At 47.8% G+C, this 19,560-nt stretch overlaps 1 protein-coding gene across 12 annotated transcripts in view; it reads right to left on the reverse strand.

Annotated features, from left to right (window-relative positions):
- Positions 1-6,350: 6,350 nt before the first annotated feature.
- Positions 6,351-19,560, reverse strand: part of SLC45A4 (solute carrier family 45 member 4) — a 105,591-nt gene continuing 92,381 nt past the window's right edge. For all 12 annotated transcript variants that reach the window (XM_083360066.1, XM_083360064.1, XM_083360070.1 and 9 more), the window contains 4 exons: positions 14,858-15,933; positions 12,353-12,452; positions 11,070-11,281; positions 6,351-7,382 (listed from right to left, as the gene is read on the reverse strand). In XM_083360066.1, the coding sequence (XP_083216192.1) occupies positions 7,017-7,382; positions 11,070-11,281; positions 12,353-12,452; positions 14,858-15,933 (1,754 nt within the window). In that variant the 3' untranslated portion in view covers positions 6,351-7,016. The remainder of the gene's footprint in view (positions 7,383-11,069; positions 11,282-12,352; positions 12,453-14,857; positions 15,934-19,560) is intronic.

The raw sequence follows: 19,560 nt of genomic DNA on the forward strand, positions 1-19,560 counted from the left end.
AACACCCCGAATTCCTCAGAGCTGGCTGAGGAATTCTGGGAGTTGAAGTCCACAAGTCTTAAAGTTGCCAAGTTTGAAGACCCCTGGTGTCAATATATTCTCCAGAGTGATATTTCCCCCGCCTCCCCATCCCAGCAGACCAAAGACACAAACCAATCTCTCTTATTGAAATGTTTATTAAGAATGAAGTAGAACAATGGATTGAGCACATTGTAACAGTGAACTTTTGAATTTGTTTTACATTCAGCCACTTCTAATGATACATGGGGAATGTGTGTGTATATATATATATATATATATATATATATATATATATATATATATATATATATATATATATATATATACACACACACACACACACGAACAGATCAAAAGTGCAGAACGGTTAATCTGTTTCTCATGCAATGAAATCCAGGGGGGGGAAAAAAACACACCCAAGAAAATATCTGTGCTGCAATCATATTATCCCGGGCGTAAAGCCGACGTCGTCTCGGTTATCCCTTTTCCCTCAAGTCCACGTGAAACGTCATGTGTTTAACACACACTTATAAACATCGCTAAACTCAGCAAGAGCCAGTATAGTGCTCCAACTTAATAAGTTGATAAAAAAGAAGTTTCTTATGGCCAGTTCACAATGGAACTAATTATATAGATCTATATATACTTATATTTATTTCTTTATTCATTATGAGATGCCTATATGCAGCTTTTCAGTAGATGAGGCATTTCCCCACCCCACCCCGCCCGCCCGCCTTTCAGAAACAAAACCAAAGAAAAATCAGCTGGCCATTGAACTACCGAGGAAGTGGCAGGTCCGGGTTGCACCGGGAAATTAAAGAACAACAACAACAAAAAAGAAACAATGAACGTGGGAAAAGCTACTTCGTTATCACCCGTCACACAACGGAGGCTGGGAAGGCACAACTCCCACAGCTCGACAGGGCTACCTCGATAGGGGACGACACCTTGACCACTGCAAAATAATCTCAGCCCGCTTTCCTGATTCTGAAGAAGCAAGATCTTGAGAATTTACTGTATTTTTTCACTTCGTGCTACCCGCTTCCCGACGTGTTCGGAGCTAAGACACGTTACAGCTACAGAACGATTGCAAAGTGATCCTTTTGGCCACTTGGAAAGACCCGTTTTTGTGAATGTGAACCCGGCCCCCTTTGGTGATTCGTTGGGGACCGAGGAATTGTTCCAAGGAAGGTTCACGGCAAGCAGTTGCACGATCAGGATCCAACTCTCCCTAAATTCAAATGCCACTTCCCTCTTACACAGGAGGCAAAACCTTCTAATGAAATCTAGCGGGGGGGGGGGAAACGACGACAAAAATTAATGAAATTCAACTGCCTGGGGAAGTGCTTAAGCAGGAGAAACTCTTTATGATCCCAGAACTTTCTTGCTGGCTGCAGATTCTCCCACCATCTCCAATCAGTCATCAAGTTGATTCTAATAAAAAGGTATTATTACTGATGAAGCTTCAAGAGTGCATCATGGAAACGGGGACTCTCGGATAGCTCGTTTTTCTTTTGGCAAACGACTTCCCCACCCCCCCTCAGTAGAGTTTTTAAGGCCTCAAATCTTTTCTCGCAGAAATCACTGCTCTAGGACTCCACGTGCAAACTTCGGAATCCACATCTAGGAGACAACGCAAACAATTTTGGCTTTATTCGTTCTTTCTTTTTCATCCGGGTCTCTCTCTTCCACGCCACAGTCGCCAATTTCCAGTCTTGTGCAACTTTTTGATGTTTCCTAACTTTTATTTGGCCTACGGACAAAACCCAGGCCGTTCCGCAAATGAATTAAAAAAAAACCAAACAACAACAACAATTATAATACGCTCCAGCTCTTCCCCCGGGGTCCTCTGTACAGCTGGCAGGATTTTGCGCAAGAGTGCTGAGGAAGCTGCAACACTAAACGATCGTGGTCTGCCACTTGTTATCAAGGCATGGAAATGGATGCTTTGGCAAACGCAGGGCAACAAAAGGAACGCGGGTTCAAGAAGAGACTGAAAAGAAATCAAAGGGGGATCGAAAGAGAATTGACCCAAATGCAAAAGAGCTAGAACTTCCAAACTGAGCTGCAATCAAATTGGATCTAGAAAGTCGTCATCAGAAGCTTTTACACGGGAACATCTGCCCGGTCTGGTTTTCTTAAAACTGTGCTGTTATGTGCCTGAAAAGCTTCCTTGAAGGCCCAGCCTAGGTTCTCGTCTGCTACCAGGAGTTGAAGGCCCTGGTTCTGTTCCACCAAAATCAGATTAGTGAATTGTGATGCAGTTCAGCTTTAACCGGACTTGATTTTGGGTCTCTGTCAAAGATCTTCCAAAGACATGAAAATCAAAGGTGCTCTTCTCCGAAGTTCTCTTCTCCAGGAGTTTAGCACGGAGAAAGACCACTATGATGGAGGACAGATCTTGTCCAGGGGTCTCTGCTGGACAATGAATAATCTAAATGAAATGGCCCAGCAGAGGACCTGAAACGAATCCAATTCCTTCTCAAGATGACCTGTTCACCCAACCTCAATGGTCTTTCTGGTGGGAAGGCGCTCCATCGTCAGAAGCCCAAGAGGTCTGAATGAGGGAAAAGGTACTTGAAATATTATAGAGTATTTTAACAGCTGGTTGGGTAAAGCAAATAAGAGCCTGTTTCCAAAAATTAATGAAAAAATGTTATTGCTTTCCCCCCCACCCTACCTCTTAATTCATCCTAAATGGTGAAAACTGTCATGCCTAAGAGAAAATAAATTTCTGTAATTCCCAAAATAAATCTGGTCAGGCACTGCATAAAGCCAGCTGAGTTTTATAGACCGGATACATCACATTCAAGGAAGAATGTGGTTCTTAATTGAACAACCCGAAGGGTTGAGTATTTTTCAAGGTGTCCCATTGATGTTTCTCTCCCCCCCCCAAAAAAAACATGGAAATAGAAGCTTTACTAGGATGTGGTGAATTTTGTTTGATATCCCAAGGCCCAAACCAAAATACACTGCCAGGGTCACTTTTCACAATTCTAAAAAACTCTCAAATTATGCTTTAGTTTAGCCCGATCATTTGGAGAGACTTCTAGTTAAATGAGAAAGACGCAAATCACGTCCTGGGTTTTAACGACACGGGATTAAATGGCTTAAAAATGGGTGTCCCGTCGTCTTCCAGATGGACAGATAGGCCTACGAATCTAAAGTTCAGGTCTAAATTCCATTTTAATTTAATACTAATTGAATGCTATCCTGCCCGTCTCTCTTCAGACCTCAAGGCAGGCAACTTTTGAAAGCACTTGGATGTTCTCAAGATGAAGCTGCAGAGATGAAGTGGACTTATTCTGTCAGGAACAACTAAACACGAGCAATGCTGAGAAGATTGGACTAAGAGGTCCTTCCTCACTAGAACTGGGCACAAAACTAGATTGGGTTTGCAGTGTTCTTTACACAATGGATCAGAAGGAGAAGGACCAAAACACAGGCCCACTTTCCTAGCCCAACGTCTAAGAGGCCTTCTGCTTTCTCATTCCAGAACCAAGAGGGAATGTCACCCGACAATGGTTGAGACCTTCTCAATTAGCCAGGAAGGAACAATCATACTCTCTGATGTTGACCCGCTATGGCCTAAAGAAGGGCTTTCCAATCTTACCAACTTAAAACTCCCAGAATTCAACAGCCAGCATGTCCACAAGTCTTAAAGTGGCCGAGTTTGGAGACCCCTGCCCTAAAGGAAGTATCTTTGGGGAGGGAAACCACAACATCGTCGCTTGTTTTGAGTCGTCCGCAGATGGAAGGGTGGGATGAAAGAAAAAAAAAAAAAGAAGAATCAAGATTGCCGTTATGTGACCGAAGCCCCTCCCCTTTTAAAGAGGCGCAATGCATGTGCGGGGGGAAAAGGGACGTGGCATCCATCGTACAGTCGTGACCGCCATCTTGAGTGCTTTGAGTTTCTCTGCCAAAGTGTTTAGCCGGAGGTTCATCCGTTAATTATGGATGGAAGGGAATGAAAACTTAAAACTTTCCAGGAAGGAAAATGAACAACTCACAAGAACTGCAAGCAAAATTCTGCTGGAGAGAGGAGGAGAGGACTGGGGGTTTTTTTTTTGCTTTTAAACTCCAAGAAGAGAAAATTAACGCGGCAATTTCATTTCGTATGAGTCATCAAGACCTATTCAGCAGGAGCCTTCGAAAAAAGGCTAAGTGTCATAATTAAAATTACAGATTTAAAAGTAATTGCACTGGGCCGCTGTTCCTAAAAGGGGGCAACCCCCCCCTTTCTCATGGTAAATTTCAACTGCCGGGGGGGGGAATAGTGGAGGGGGGGGAAAGGGCATATTAGGTGTGGCTGCGTCTCCGAGCGTGAAAGGAGAACACGCTTAGCTAAACTCCAATGTTAAAATCTTTTTCTCCACTTAGCATTTAGGTTTGCTCTCATACAAATAAACGTCCACGGAATCGCTCCAAATTACATTGAGGTTTGGAGGGGGGAGCTGAAGAGGGATAAACGAAATATTCTTTCAGTCCTTTAAAAAAATAGTTCCACGAAAATCTTGGGAGAAATTGCACTCCTGTGAAATTCCCACCGATCTGCAAAGAGGAGAGAGGTAAAATGACCACTGAACAGCCACGGGATGGGACGGGCTGAAGACTGAAGCTGCTGTTAAAACCGGGGTCAACCGAGTCGAGACGGGGGGGGACCTTTACGGTGGGCTCCAAGATCCACCCACCATGATTTGGTTGATCACGCTTTGCAGATATTCCCCTCACCCGACCCCCGCCAGCTCTCCAAAAAAAAAAACAAAAAAAAAACACCCTCGACGGACGCCTCTTTTTGAAACGGATTGACAATTCAAGTAATAGGCTAAAAACAACCGCTTCTCGTTCCAAACTAGATATATAAAGATAGTTGCTTGCTGACATGCATTTGACAAGAGGTGCTACCGGAGGGAGCAGCAGGTTTTTTAAAAAATCAAATCAAATCAAGAGGGTCGCCCAAGAGGGTCGCCCAAATTCGCAACACCCCAGCGGGGAAAATCTGCATCGGAGACCGTCCACGGGAGGAGATCTTTTTCTAAAAGGGTGAAATCCACGAGGGTTACGAGGCCTCGCCTCAACGTGGTATGGAATCAGAGGCCGGCCTAGCAAGGGATACCCTGGAATTTGTCCCGAATTACACCTCCTTTTGAAGAAGGGCTGGGCCTGCAGAATTCCTGGCCTCCTCCAGCGGCGGAATTTCAGGAGCGCCTGCCGGACAGCGTTTGGAGAAGGCGGCCTCGTGCGTGGAAACAGCGATCTCCTTCGCGTGAGTCGCTCAAATCAAGGTCCAGTCCCAGGGAGGGAGACAGGTTGGCCAAGAAACGACAGGAAGAAACGAGGACGAATTTCCTTCAGCCTCCAGCGATATCCGCCGGAAGGCGAGGGGGGGGGGAAAACAACCACCCTGCAAAGTTGTGTCCTTTAAGGACCAAAACTTTTAAACAGAAAGCTGAAAAAAGCAAGCAAGGAAAAAAGAAAGAAAGAAAGAAAGAAAGAAAGAAAGAAAGAAAGAAAGAAAGAAAGAAAGAAAGAAGAAGAAGAAAGAAAGAAAGAAAGAAAGAAAGAAAGAAAGAAAGAAAGAAAGAAAGAAAGAAAGAAAAGAAACACGTGGGCAGACAATTTTTTCGCTACTCTGCAGTCTCAGAGGTAGGCCTTTGGTTTTGCGCGAGACCACCTGTTTAAAAACTCAGCGGTGGCCACCGTTTCCAGCCTTGGAAGTTCAGAAAAAAGTGCAATCAGCAAACCCTGCCTCCCTCCCTCTACACACACACACACACACACACACACACACACACACACACACACACCAACCCCCCCCTCCAAAAAAAAAAAACATAACACAAGGGAACCCACCCAATCCACTTGAAGAGACTGATGAGATTCCCCAAGCAGCTTTGTCGCGAAGGAGATGAACGGCTTTTAAACGCCACTAAGCCGAAGAAAGAAATAAAAAATTTTTTTTGGAAAATGTCAAATTGATCCAGGTTGTCCGTTGCCGTAAGACACTGCCTCCCCGCCTCCCCCCACGCCCCTTTGTTCTTTTTCTCACCATCCCAACTGGCTAATCTCTTTCCTCCCACCGGAATTGCTCTAGGGATCCAGATTACCTGGGGTCCAAAGTGACAAGTACCCCATCAGCCTGAGGTTTGCTATGGTTGTTTTTTTTTTAAAATAAATAAACCAGCACGCTCCCACTATAACTCTGCTGCGGTAATTTCACATAAAATTGAGGCGGGATGGGGGGGGGTTTAAATAACGACGACTCCCCCCCACCAAAAATGAGTTCCAGGCCGAAGTTCAAGAGAGGAGGGGAGGAAAAACCACCAAGGAAAGCTTGTCAATTTTAATATTGCATCAATTCTACAAAAATGCACAAATTTCAACCAAAGGCAATTGATTCTCTGAAGAAAACCACACGGCCTGGACAAAATAACAGAAAAAAAAGCTTTTTTTTTCTCCCCCCCCCCTGGAAAAAAAAAAGCCGAAGCAAGAACGGCTTAAGTTAAATAAACTTTCCAATTGTTTAAAAAGAGAGAGAGAGAGAGAGAGAGAGAAGGGGTGTGTGTGGAACTTGTCCCAATGAATAATTTGAGGGAGGAAAAAAAGAGAAAAGGACGCCATGACTTTCAAACCGAAAACAGAAGGCTCTTCTCCTGCCTGTTGATTAAAAAACCGCCTTGGAAATAAAATAAAATTCAAAAAAAAAAAAGCGTTTCTCTTCATTAAAAATACCTCTGCGAAAGGAGATATTTTTTTTCTTTCTTTCCTGGATTGTAGAGAAAGCCGTCGCCTTGAAAAATTCTCTGGGCTCCGCAATTGCGTGAAATGAACCTTTTGTTTTCTCTCCCCCTACCCCACCCGCTTTAAAATCCTCTGCTGCGAATTAAAACAGCAGGGGTTGTCTTGCTAAAATTTTTTAAAATTTTGCTTTGAAGGATGCTCTGGGTTTTGCGTCGTGGATTGCTTGGAATGTGCGTGAGGGGCCGGGACCGCCTTCAAACGGCCGATTCGCTTTCCACCTGTGGCGTGGCTGTCCCTTTCCCGTGGCCGAGCTTGATCACCATGGGTTTCTCCTCGTTCCCGCCACTGCTTTCGGCCGCGCCGGGTGGCGCCAACTCCTTCTGCTCTTCCTTCGAACTCTCCCCGACATCTGGGTAAATCACCAAGAAGGTGGCCGTCAGGAAGCCCAGGAAAGAGCCCACGGACGCCACCACTGGGATGACCCGGACGGTGCCCACGGCGTCCACCACTCCTCCCAAGGCGGAAGCTACCAAGATCTGGGAGATGTAGACCTGGCACGACAAGATGGCGCAATCGATGCCGAAGCCTCGCTTGGAGTTGCCGGGGCTATGGTGGATGTACTGCGAGAAAAGAGGGAAACGAAAAAAAAACAAGGTGAAGGAGTTGTCACGGGTGCATCTGAGCAGGTTTTTGGACCGCTTGAAGAAACCAACAAGGGTGGACTCAGAAGAGAATATTTGTAGCTCAGGGTTGAACCGCCGACTCCTCTGGGCTAGCGGACGTTCCATTACCCAACTAGGTAACACCGTCAGTAATAGAAGGGAGTGGGGATTGCAGGGTGGAGCAGGACTGTGGGGTCCTTGGTGCTCTGTGAGCGTGGTGGTTTTCACGCAGAGGTTTCACGACCCAAACTAGGTAGCATCATCAGTACTAGAAGGGAGAGGAGGAGGAGGAGGAGAAGGAGTAGGAGTAGTAGGAGGAGAATGACTACAGAGAACTTAATGCTCTCTGAGCTTGGTGGTTTTCTTGCAGATGTTTCACGGCCCACCTAGATAATGTCATCAATGCTAGAAGGGAGTGGGGTCTGCAAAGGGAGGAGGAGGAGGAGGAGGAGGAGGAGGAGGAGAAGGAGGAGGAGGAGGAGGAGGAGGAGGAGAACTATGGAGTCCTTGACGCTCTCTGAGCTGGGTTATTTTCTTGCAGATGTTTCATGACCCAGACTAGGTAACATCATCAGTGCTAAAAGGGAGTGGGGTTTGTGGAGAGGAGGAGGAGGACTGTGGGATCCTTGGTGCTCTCTGAGCTTGGTTGTTTTCACACAGACGTTTCACGACCCAAACTAGGTAACATCATCAGTGCTAGAAGGGAATGGAGTTTGCAGGGAGGAGGAGGAGGAGGAGGAGACCTGTGGGGCCCTTGGTGCTCTCTGAGTTTGGTGGTTTTCTTGCAGACGTTTCGCTACCCAACCAGGTAATGCCATCAATGCTAGAAGGGAGTGGGGTTTGGTCTCTGATTATATCCAACTGGGTTGCCAACCGCTAAGAACCTACCAACTCCGACGTGGCCATCCCCTACTATATCAAAAGAGAGCAAACACCCCATGCCCTTCTAGCATGGGACCTCCTGGCTTTAAATTAGGGCTGGGTGCAGCTGCTGCCAAGGCCCAAACGGTGGCCCTAAAGAGGTCCCTCCCCCCGTCATCTCCTGCATCCCTTTGCACCTCTCAGAGACAACCTGGTCCTAGCTGTGGAGCCCCTGGCGATCTCTGAGCTTGGTGGTTGCCTCGCAGACATTTCATTACCCAGCTACATATCATCATCAGGGCTAGAAGGGAGCGGGGTGGCGGGAGCGTCCTCGGCGATTCCTTGCTTAAACTACTGTCTACTGTTAGCTCGGGGCGACCTGTTCTCGTCCAGTAGAAACATTCTTTGGTCTACCTGCGCTTTTATGAAAACCTGCCACGAGGCTCCTTGGCCGGGCATGTCTGGCAAGGAGGAGGTGTCTGGGCCAGAAATGTCCGCAGAAGATCCTAGTGGCAAAGATGGAGCAGCCTTGGTCAGACCAACCAACATGTACTGCATAAATTGGGACGCTTAGGAGAGTTTGTGGAGAGGGAACCTTGGAAAAGGTTCGAGTGATGGAATCTGCTACGTATTTAATTCTTTGCCGATCGGACAGATGTCATTTCACATCGGTAGGAGAGATAACAAGGGCCCTACAGGTCAATGCTGGAGCACGTGGTTTACTAACCAAAGCCTGAAACCTGTTTAGAACACAGAACACAGAATCATAGGGACCTCGGAGATCTTCTAGTCCAATCTCCTGCTCAAGGCAGGAGACCCTATATCAGGGGTGGGCAACCTTGGCTCTTTTACGACTCGTGAACTTCAACTCCCAGAATTCCTGAACCAGCATGGCTCAGCTTGGAAACCTCTCCCTTTCCCGTCAGCATGGCTGGCTCAGGAATTCTGGGAGTTGAAGTCCACGAGTCACAAAGCGGCCTAGGCCTAGGCCAGGGGTAGGCAACATTGTCTCTTTTATGACTCGTGGACTTCAACTCCCAGAATTCCTGAGCCAGCATGGCTCAGCTTGGAAACCTCTCCCTTTCCCCTCAGCATGGCTGGCTCAGGAATTCTGGGAGTCGAAGTCCACGAGTCATAAAGCGGCCTAGGCCTAGGCCAGGTGTAGGCCACCTTGGCTCTTTTATGACTGGTGGACTTCAACTCCCAGAATTCCTGAGCCAGCATGGCTCAGCTTGGAAACCTCTCCCTTTCCCCTCAGCATGGCTGGCTCAGGAATTCTGGGAGTCTAAGTCCACGAGTCGTAAAAGAGACAAGTTTGAAGACCCCCCTGGCCTAGAGAAACGTGGATTGAGGCCAGCTCCCCTGACAGTGGTGTTACAGTAAGTGGAAACACCTTTCAAGAATTGGGGTGCTGCTTCAAGCCGAGTGCTCAGCCCAGCGAAGAAGCTGGTGCAGTAGTCCTTGAGTTACAATGGTTCGTTCAGAGACCAAAGCTACAAGGCTACCCCTGCCCTATACCCATCCCAATCAAATGGTTGTCCAGCCTATTTTTTGATAACCTCCAGTGATGGAGCACTCATAACTCCAGGAGACTAGCTCTTCCACTGATTAATTGTTCTCAGGAAATGTCTCCTGACTTCTACTCATGCTGGCTGCGGAATTCTGGGAGTTGAAGTCCCTCAAGTCTTAAGGTTGCCAAAGGTGGACATTCCTGGTTTAGTGGCATTGTGCAAATCCCAAAAATGGGTGGACACAATATCAGATTGTGCTGGTTGTCTAAGCCCAGAGGGGAGAGCCAAAGGAGATGTTCTTTAGAAGGTCTCATGCCAAGGTGAGGGAAGAATTCTCCTTCCCCAGTACACATGATCTGGGTGTAACTGTATGGATGGATAGGTGAGGGACCCCGCAGCTCTAAGAAGAGGTGTCCACAGTTCACCCTCCAACTTTGAAGGCAAGAGGTGATCTGCTACTTTAACTGGAAGCACCTCTATCAATTGGCTTGAAACTCAACATTAAGAAAACCAAGATCATGGCATCCGGCCCTCTCAATTCCTGGCAAATAGATGGGGAAGAAATGGAGGTAGTGACAGATTTTATTTTCCTGGGCTCCAAGATCACCGCAGATGGGGACTGTAGCCAAGAAATTAAAAGACGCTTGCTCCTTGGGAGGAAAGCCATGGCAAATCTAGACAGCACACTAAAAAGCAGAGCCATCACCCTGCCAACAATAGTGTGTATAGTCAAGGCTATGGTCTTCCCAGTTGCAATGTATGGCAGTGAAAGTTGGACCATAAGAAAGGTTGAGTGCCAAAGAATTGAAGCCTTTGAACTATAGCGTTGGAGAAGACTCTTGCGAGTACCTTGGACTGCAAGGTGATCAAATCGGTCAGTCCTAGAGGAGATCAACCCTGACAGCTCTTTAGAAGGCCAGATCCTGAAGTTGAAACTCAAATACTTCGGCCACCTAATGAGAAGGAAGGACTCACTGGAGAAGAGCCTAACGCTGGGAAAGGTTGAGGGCAAGAGAAGAAGGGGACGACAGAGAATGAGGGGGCTGGATGGAGTCACTGAAGCAGTAGGCGTGAGCTTAAATGGACTCCAGAAGATGGTAGAGGACAGGAAGGCCTGGAGGAACGTGGTCCATGCGGTTGCAATGGGTCGGACACAACTTCACAACTAACAACAACCTCTATCAAATCCTGGAGAACCAAGGCATTCCCATCTCTGATCTAACTGGTGTTCTTCAACCCCTGGTGTTCTTCAACCAGTCATAAGGCCACATACCTCCTTGATGTCATGATACTGTCCTAGAAGCGCATACGGGCAATAGGAGATACTCATCGAGACAATTCCCATGGTGCTGATCATGATCATGGCAACATAGACGTTGGGAAATATGGCCATCACTGCTGTGCCGATGGAGAATCCAAGGGTGCCCAAGATGTAGATGATTCGTATGCTCAAGTCATAATTGTCCAAGTATTTCTGGAGTAAAGCTGGAAAAGGATTAGCACAGGTCACGGTTACACAACATTCTGAACATCTGCACATACCTACGACCTGAAACGTGAGTCTGCTACTCTCCAAAAACTCTCTCCTTTCCTGTCCTATAGTCAACCCACCCATTCGGCCTCTTCCACCGTGCCTCCTGAGAAGACAGGATATAGATGTGCATAAATTCTCCAACCAATATTGGCTGGCTGGGAAATTCTGGGAAGTTGAAGCCCATCCATTTTAAAAAGTTGGTCAGGTTGAGGAACATCCCAGTGCGGTGACTTTAAGATCTGTCGACTTCAGCTCCTAAGATTCCCCAGCCATTCAATTCTGGGGACTGAAGTCCGCAAGTCTTAAAGGCGTCAAGGAACACCCCCAGTTTACAACAAGGAGAAATAACCCTTCCTGTGTTAACAGTTGTGTTAGCTTCAGAACTGTTGGAGGAACCACCTTCCCCAAAGGGTGAAATGCCACACCAAGTGGCAGGCAGTCACCAAGTTGATTTAATCTCAAATCCTCTTAACTAATTTACGGTTACGTGATTGGCTCACTGTGTCTTTTATTCTTTCTCCCCCATTCTATCACTTCACACACCGAGGCTTATTTATAGCAGGCGTACCCAAACTTGGCAACTTTAGGGCTTGTGATCGTCACCTCTCAGAATTCCTGGATGGCTGAGGAACTCCGGGAGTTGAAGTCCACAAGTCTTAAAAGTTGCCGAGTTTGGAGATTTCCCTGGCTTATAGGACACCCGTGTGGTCCTACAGGATCACATCTTTGGTTAAGATCTTTCTCCACCCAAGCTGGCTTGAGGTCTTCTCTGGGACATCTACCCTCTGTCCGATCCCAACGTGAAGATATTGTCCTTCAACGTGCTCCATCAAAGCTGACGCCAGCCAGAGCGTAGGACAAAGAAGCAGTGCAAGATCGGAAGATGTGGAGAGACCTGGCCCGTAGAATCGCCAAGAGTTGGGATATGACTGAATGGATATGTTACCGCTCTGCTTCCTCTTCTCAATTACGCTAACATTCGCCCAACTTTAAGCCAGGATGAGAGCAACAGAGCTTCTCACCTGAGCAAACAGCAGCAGTAGCAGCATAGATGACCAAGCCCCAACAGCCCATCTGGACGCCAGCACTGTAGTCTTGCAGTTCGGTAGAATTAGAAGGGGCCTGTCGGGAAACAAAGAGGCTGTGATCCAAGGCAGAAGGCTTGCAGGACACGGTGGACCATCGTCCCCACCAACTTTCCAGCTCCACTTCTTTAAACAATTTTTTTAAAAAAAAGAGTATTTGTGGCTCACTGAGGGTTGAACTGTGGGGCCCTTGGTGCTCTCTGAGCTTGGGGTTTTCTTGCAGATGTTTCGCGACCCAACTAGGTAACATCATCAGTGCTAGAAGGGAGTGGGGTTTGCAGAGGAGGAGGAGGAGGAGGAGGAGGAAGAGGAGGACAATGACTATGGAGTCCTTAATGCTGAGCTTGAGGGTTTTCTTGCAGATGTTTTGCGACCCAACTAGGTAACATCATCAGTGCTAGAAGGGAGTGGGGTTTGCAGAGGAGGAGGAGGAGGAGGAGGAGGAGGAGGAGGAGGAGGAGGAGGAGGAGGAGGAGGAGGAGGAGGAGGAAGAGGCGGCTATGGGGTCCTTGATCTTCTCTGAGCTGGGTTGTTTTCTTGCAGATGTTTCATTGTCCAACTAGGTAACATCATCAGCGCTAGAAGGGAGTGAGTTTGCAGAGAGGAGGAAGAGATGGAGGAGAAGGAGGTCTATGGGGTCCTTGGTGCTCCCCGTGTTTGGTGGTTTTCTTGTGGACATTTTATTACCTAACTAGGTAGCATCATCAGTAATCATCAGCACTGGTGATGTTAGCTAGTTTGGTAATGAAACATCTGCAAGAAAACCACCCAGCTCAGAGAGCACTGAAGACCTTTTGCATCTCTACATCTCCCTTCCCCTCTTGAAGGCTATTTAGAGTTTGCTCTTAATATAAAAGTTCTCAAACTGACTTACAGAGACCAAAAGGTAAACATGCTCCATCAGATCAACTTTACGGTACATCCCAAACATGAAAAAAAACAATTACATTTTGTAATGCTTTCTCCCTGGTTGCCTAGAAGTTACTCTCCAGTTACTCATCAGAGACAACCAGGCACTGGATGTTACACAAGACTGAATAGCCTACGTGCAATGTTGTGTTGCCTTTACAAATTTCTACTGGGACTGAATCTGTTTGTAAGGAGGTACCAATGTGAATGAGAGCAGAGAAGACTTATAATAATATTAATAATAAAGTTGGAAGGGACCTTGGAGGTCATCTAGTCCGATCCCCTGCTCAGGCAGGAAACCCTACACCATTTCAGACAAATTAATGGGATCTCTGCCTCTGTGTGTGTGTGTGAGAGAGAGAGACAGACGGAGACAGAGAGAGAACAGACACAGAGACACAGACACACATACACACACACACACACACACAAACAGAGACAGACACACACACACAGAGAAAGAGAGATACACACACACACACACACACACACGGAGACAGACAGAAACAGAGGGAGAGAGAGACAGAGACACAGAGAGAGACTGACACAGAGAGAGGGAGAGAGAGAGAGGGAGAGACAGAGGGAGACTGACACAGAGAGAGAAAGAAAGAGATAAACAGAGAGAGGGAGAGACAGACACACACACAGAGAGAGAGAGACAGGGAGAAGGAGAGGGAGAGAGAGAGAGAGACAGAAACAGAGAAACAGAGACACAGAGAGAGGGAGAGAGAGAGAGAGAGAGAGGGAGAGAGAGAGACTGACACACAGAGAGAGGGAGAGAGAGAGAGGGAGAGAGAGAAACAGACACAGAGAGAGGGAGAGAGAGAGGGAGAGAGAGGGGGGAGAGAGAGAGAGAGAGAGAGGGAGAGAGACTGACACACAGAGAGAGGGAGAGAGAGAGAGAAACAGAGACACAGAGAGAGGGAGAGAGGGAGAGAGAGAGAGAGGGAGAGAGAGAGGGAGAGACTGACACAGAGAGAGGGAGAGAGAGAGACTGACACACAGAGAGAGGGAGAGAGAGAGGGAGAGAGAGAGAGGGAGAGAGAGAGGGAGAGAGAGGGGGAGACTGACACAGAGAGAGAGGGAGAGAGAGAGAGAGAAACAGACACAGAGAGAGGGAGAGAGAGAGGGAGAGAGAGGGGGGAGAGAGAGAGAGAGAGAGAGGGAGAGAGACTGACACACAGAGAGAGGGAGAGAGAGAGAGAAACAGAGACACAGAGAGAGGGAGAGAGGGAGAGAGAGAGAGAGGGAGAGAGAGAGGGAGAGACTGACACAGAGAGAGGGAGAGAGAGAGAGACTGACACACAGAGAGAGGGAGAGAGAGAGGGAGAGAGAGAGAGGGAGAGAGAGAGGGAGAGAGAGGGGGAGACTGACACAGAGAGAGAGGGAGAGAGAGAGAGACAGAGAGAGGGAGAGACAGAGGGAGACTGACACAGAGAGACAGAGAGGAAGAGAGGGAGAGAGACAGAGAATGGCTGTGCAAACATTCCTCTTCTAATCAACAGGCCCTGGCCACACTCGTGTTGGGCTCACCTTGGGATCACCGTGGAAGATGACCTGCCCCATGAAGTCGGTGTAGAACACAGCTTCAGCAATGATGGAAAACCAGGTCAAGAGGTGACAAACACAAAGACGCAGCAGCTCTTTGGGCATCTTCAGCATGGACAACCACAGGAGTCTCACGGTGGTTTCCGTTTCGCCTTCCTCGCTCTCCGTGTCTCCGCTGGAGTTGGTTGCGCCGCTCGGATTCCGGTGCCTGCATCTCTGCCGCTGCCTCTTCTGCATGTCGTAGATGTCATTCATGCTCCGAGAGGACTTGATCAAGACCACGGCGTTGGCCCGCCGGAACCGGTAATGGTGGGAACCGATCTTCCCGTAGTAGGAGAAGGTGTTTGAAGGCTGGCGGTAGAACATGTGCCGTCGCCGGCGCATGGAGTTTGAGGTGGACGACTGCTTCAGGCCCACCTGGACATGTCCATTCAGGAGATCTTTTGGTAGGGAACCGTTCCCGTTGGGGACTTTGGCCTCGGTCAAGGGATTCTCAAGTAACATCTCCTCCTCCTTCTCGTTCTCCCTGAGGAAAGCGGACAAGCGGTTGAATTTGGACTTCATGAGCTCTTGGCTGGTGCTGTGTGGCGTGGCCGGGTAGGACGAATCCTGAAAAATGGAAGGTTCAATTTCGTGAAGGAAGAGGAGCTCCGATTCCATGTCGAGGGTGGCGTCTGGCATGTGCAGGACCGAATCGCTCTTACTCCGGACAATGTCCACCTCAAGGAACTCCATGTTGAGGTCTTGTTCGGACTGGACCTCATCTGGGAAGAGGGAGTTCCCGTACGGGTCCTCCTCGTTGATGACGTTGAGGCGGTTAAAGGGAGGGAGGTTGCCGCTCAGCTTGACACTTGACAGGGTCTCCGTCTCGTCATCGATCCGCTCCTGCTGAGGATTGTACTGCTCTTCTTCGATGCTGCACAGGTGGAGGACAACGGAAACGGAGAAGATAATGGCGGCAAAGAAGAAGAGGACCTGCTCTTGGGATTTGAAGACGCTGCCTAAGACGGTATGCATCCAGTCGAGGCCGCCCAGCATGTAGCCAATGGCTCCTCCTAGGCCTACGGATGAAGATGAGAAGGACAAAAGTACAAAATGGCTGCTCTGTGAAAGAGGAGGGAGCCAAGCTTTTTCTCCAAAGTACCTGAAGGCAGGACCAGAAGCCACGGATGGAAACTAACCAAGGAGAGAAGCAACCTAGAACTACGGAGAAACTTCCTGACAGTTAGAACAATTAACCAGAGGAACAACCTGCCTCCAGAAGCGGTGAATGCTCCAACACTGGAAGTTTTTTAAGAAGAGACTGGACAGCCATTTGTCCGAAATGGTATAGGCTTTCCTGCCTGAGCAGGGGGTTGGACTAGATGACCTCCAAGGCCCCTTCCAACTTTATTATTATTATAAGAACTCAGTGGTGGGATTCAGCCAGTTTGCACCACTTCGGCAGAACCGGTAGCTATTTTTTTTTTGTCGCCCAGGCCCAGAATGGACTTGCGGAAGCGGCATCCGCGCAGAGAACCGGTTGTCCACATATTTGAACCCAACCACTGCTCCCTACCTACTACGTGTGGTCAGCTTTCCCAGGGCCATCTTCCCATCTGGCTCTCCTCTTCAATAAACTGCAACCTTCTTTCTAAAGCAGTCTCCATTTTGTTTATTCCCAGCTTGGACTGGACCCCGGTGAAGATTTTTTTTCTTTCAACACTGTATTAGCACGTTCATCCTCATAAGGATGTTTTGAGACTTCTCTAGAAAGAAAGACGTTCCTCATTCCCTGGCAAGGGCCCAGGTGGGAACAGGCTCCTCCCCTCCCAAGAGTGGTGGATTGTGGGGGGAAAAGAAGAAAAAAGTTCCTTGAGGAACGTCAGAGGATTTTCACCTGGACTTTTCTTGTGTCCAGTGTGGTGGATCTGAACACTGTAAGCATTCGTAAAGGAGAACATTTGTAGCTCGGGGTCAAAATGAGGGGTCCTTGGTGTTCTCTGAGCTTGGTTGTTTTCTTGCAGACCAGGGGGTCTTCAAACTTGGTCCTTTTATGACTTGTGGACTTCCACTCCCAGAATTCCTCAGCCAGTGTGCCTGGCTGAGGAATTCTGGGAGTGGAAGTCCACAAGTCATAAAAGGGCCAAGTTTGAAGACCCCTGTTGCAGACGTTGCATTACCAAGCTAAGTAACTTCATCAGAGCTAGTACTCAGAGAATAATAAGGACTCCTTATTGTAAGCCTAACCAGGTGAACACCACTCTTCTCCCAATCTGATGGTACCCAGGTGAGCTATAACTACTACCTCCAGGTGGCCCAGCCAGCATAGACTTTGTAGTTCCCACACTTGAGAAAAGCTGCAATGGGTTATTCATGCTATGTTCAACGGTTTAGTCCAGGGGTCTCCAAACTTGGCCATTTTAAAACTTGTGGATTTCAACTCCCAGAATTCCCCAGCTAGCATTGCTGGCTGGGGAATTCTGGGAGTTGAAGTCCACAACTGTTAAAGTTGCCAAGGTTGGGGAACCCTGCCCTGACTGAAGCATTTTTGGGATAAAAACAAAAGAAAACATCAATGCTGGTTTAATTTTGAGTCACATGCAGATGAAGTCTGGGAAGGAAAAAAAAAAAGTCAAGATGGCTGGCTGAGGAATTCTGGGAGTTGAAGTCCACAAGTCTTAAAGTTGCCAAGGTGGGGGATCCCTACTCTGACTGAAGCATCTTTGGGGTAAAAAAACACCTAAAACATCAATGCTGGTTTAATTTTGAGTCACATGCAGATGAAGTCTGGGAAGGAAAAAAAAAAGTCAAGATGGCTGGCTGAGGAATTCTGGGAGTTGAAGTCCACAAGTCTTAAAAGTTGCCAAGTTTGGGGACCCCTGGTTTAGCTTTTCTGCAGCTCCCCTTGATTTCTGGCAATAATTAGAAGGTCTTCCTTCCAACCCTCTTAAAGCTGCACACCTAGTTAGTTGGGGGACAGGATCGTCACGGTTCGTTCATCACAGCAAAACTTATTTATTTGAGCAATCTGACCTGGTCTGATGGGTTAGGGTTGGGGTTTTAATATGTTTTAATTAATTACTGTTTTAAACTGGGGCATAATATTTAATCATTTTTAACTGTTGTATTTTGTTTTTATATTTATTGCCCTGTACACTGCCCTGAGTCCTTCGGGAGAAGGGCGGTATAAAAATATAATAAATAATAATAATAATAAAAATAATAACTGCAAACAGGTGGGGACCGAGCCCCAACTTTGCTGCAGCGAGGCAAGTGTGTTTCGAACACACTTCACCAATAAGCATTTCTCCAGCTGCCCCAATCTTTGGCTGACCGCCATCCAACTTCAGTTAACAAGATTAGGCTGCAGCCTCTAGGGACTTCTCCGCTAGTTTTAAGGCTGTTACAAGAGAATGCAACTGATGGATGCAATTTTTTTAAAGTGCACTTGTAAAGCATTAGGTACTAACTTCCCCCTCGCTAAGATTCTTCTTCCAAGCATCCCAAGCAAGGAGGAGATGGTTATTATGATGATGATTGTGGTTGTTGTTATTGTATGGCTTTCTTACATTACCCAAAGACGACCTTGCTGTTGCAGAGTAACAGTTTGGCCGTCAAGTTATCAGCTCCGTGCTAGGCCAGACGTCCTCAACCTTTGGTGCACCAGGGACCGGTTCCGTGGAGAAAGGTTTTTCCATGGACCGGAGAGTGTGTGGTTTTGTGTGCTGCCTGCATCCCGCGGATGGGGCTTTGCTTGTTTGTGCAGACCGGTTGCTGGCATGCCGCGGCCCGGTACTGGTCCACGGACTGGGGGTTGGGGACCCCTGTTGTAGGAAATGTTAGCATGCTTACCAAGGCACGCCACAAGAGGGCGAGCTGGCTCTGTACCAGAGAGAAAGACGAGAAGCGTCATCCGAGGCCCCTCCCCCTCCTCGGAGCCACCTTGCAAACGGACGCCGCAGCCGGGAAGGTTCAGAGCTGGCAAGAATCTGAATGCCTCAACAGAGCACCATCTCCCCACCGAAGTGGTACCCATTTATCTACTCGCACACAACAGGCTTTCGAACGGTTAGGTGGACAGAAGCTGCATATCAAGAGTGACGGGAACTCACCCTGCCCTACAGTGCTAGGACTCAAACCATCTCCAGCATCATTAAACCTCATGGAGGAGGTGGTCAAAAAATGTCAAGAGGGTAATCACTAGACGAGAAAAGAGCTGGGAGGGACCTTGGAGTTCTTCAAGTCCAGCCCCCTGCTCAAGCAGGAGAAACTATACCGTCTCAGACAAGCGACTGTCCAGTCTCTTCTTAAAAATCTCCAGTGATGGAGCGCCCAAGATTTCTGGAGGCCAGCTGTTCCACCGGTTAATTGTTCTCACTGTCAGGAAGTTTCTCCTTAGTTCTAGGTTGCTTCTCTCCTGGACCAGTTTCCAACCATTGTTTCTCGTCCTACCTTCAGGTGCTTTGGAGAATACGTTGACCCCCTCTGCCTTGTGGCAGCCCCTCAGATCCTGGAATACTATTTTATAAAAAGTTGGAGGATTCACTCAGCTACAAGGTAGAATTGGACCACTAGGGTGCATTTGAATAAATCCAAGCAACTGTCTACAAAAACCGACGGAACATCCATAGGCTGGGTTTATGAGAGGGGATAAAACCAGTTCTGGAACGCTGGCGACAAAATAGCAATTGTTAGCAGCATGTTCC

This window comes from Vipera ursinii (assembly GCF_947247035.1).
Source record: "Vipera ursinii genome assembly, chromosome: 3".
NCBI lineage: Eukaryota > Metazoa > Chordata > Lepidosauria > Squamata > Viperidae > Vipera > Vipera ursinii.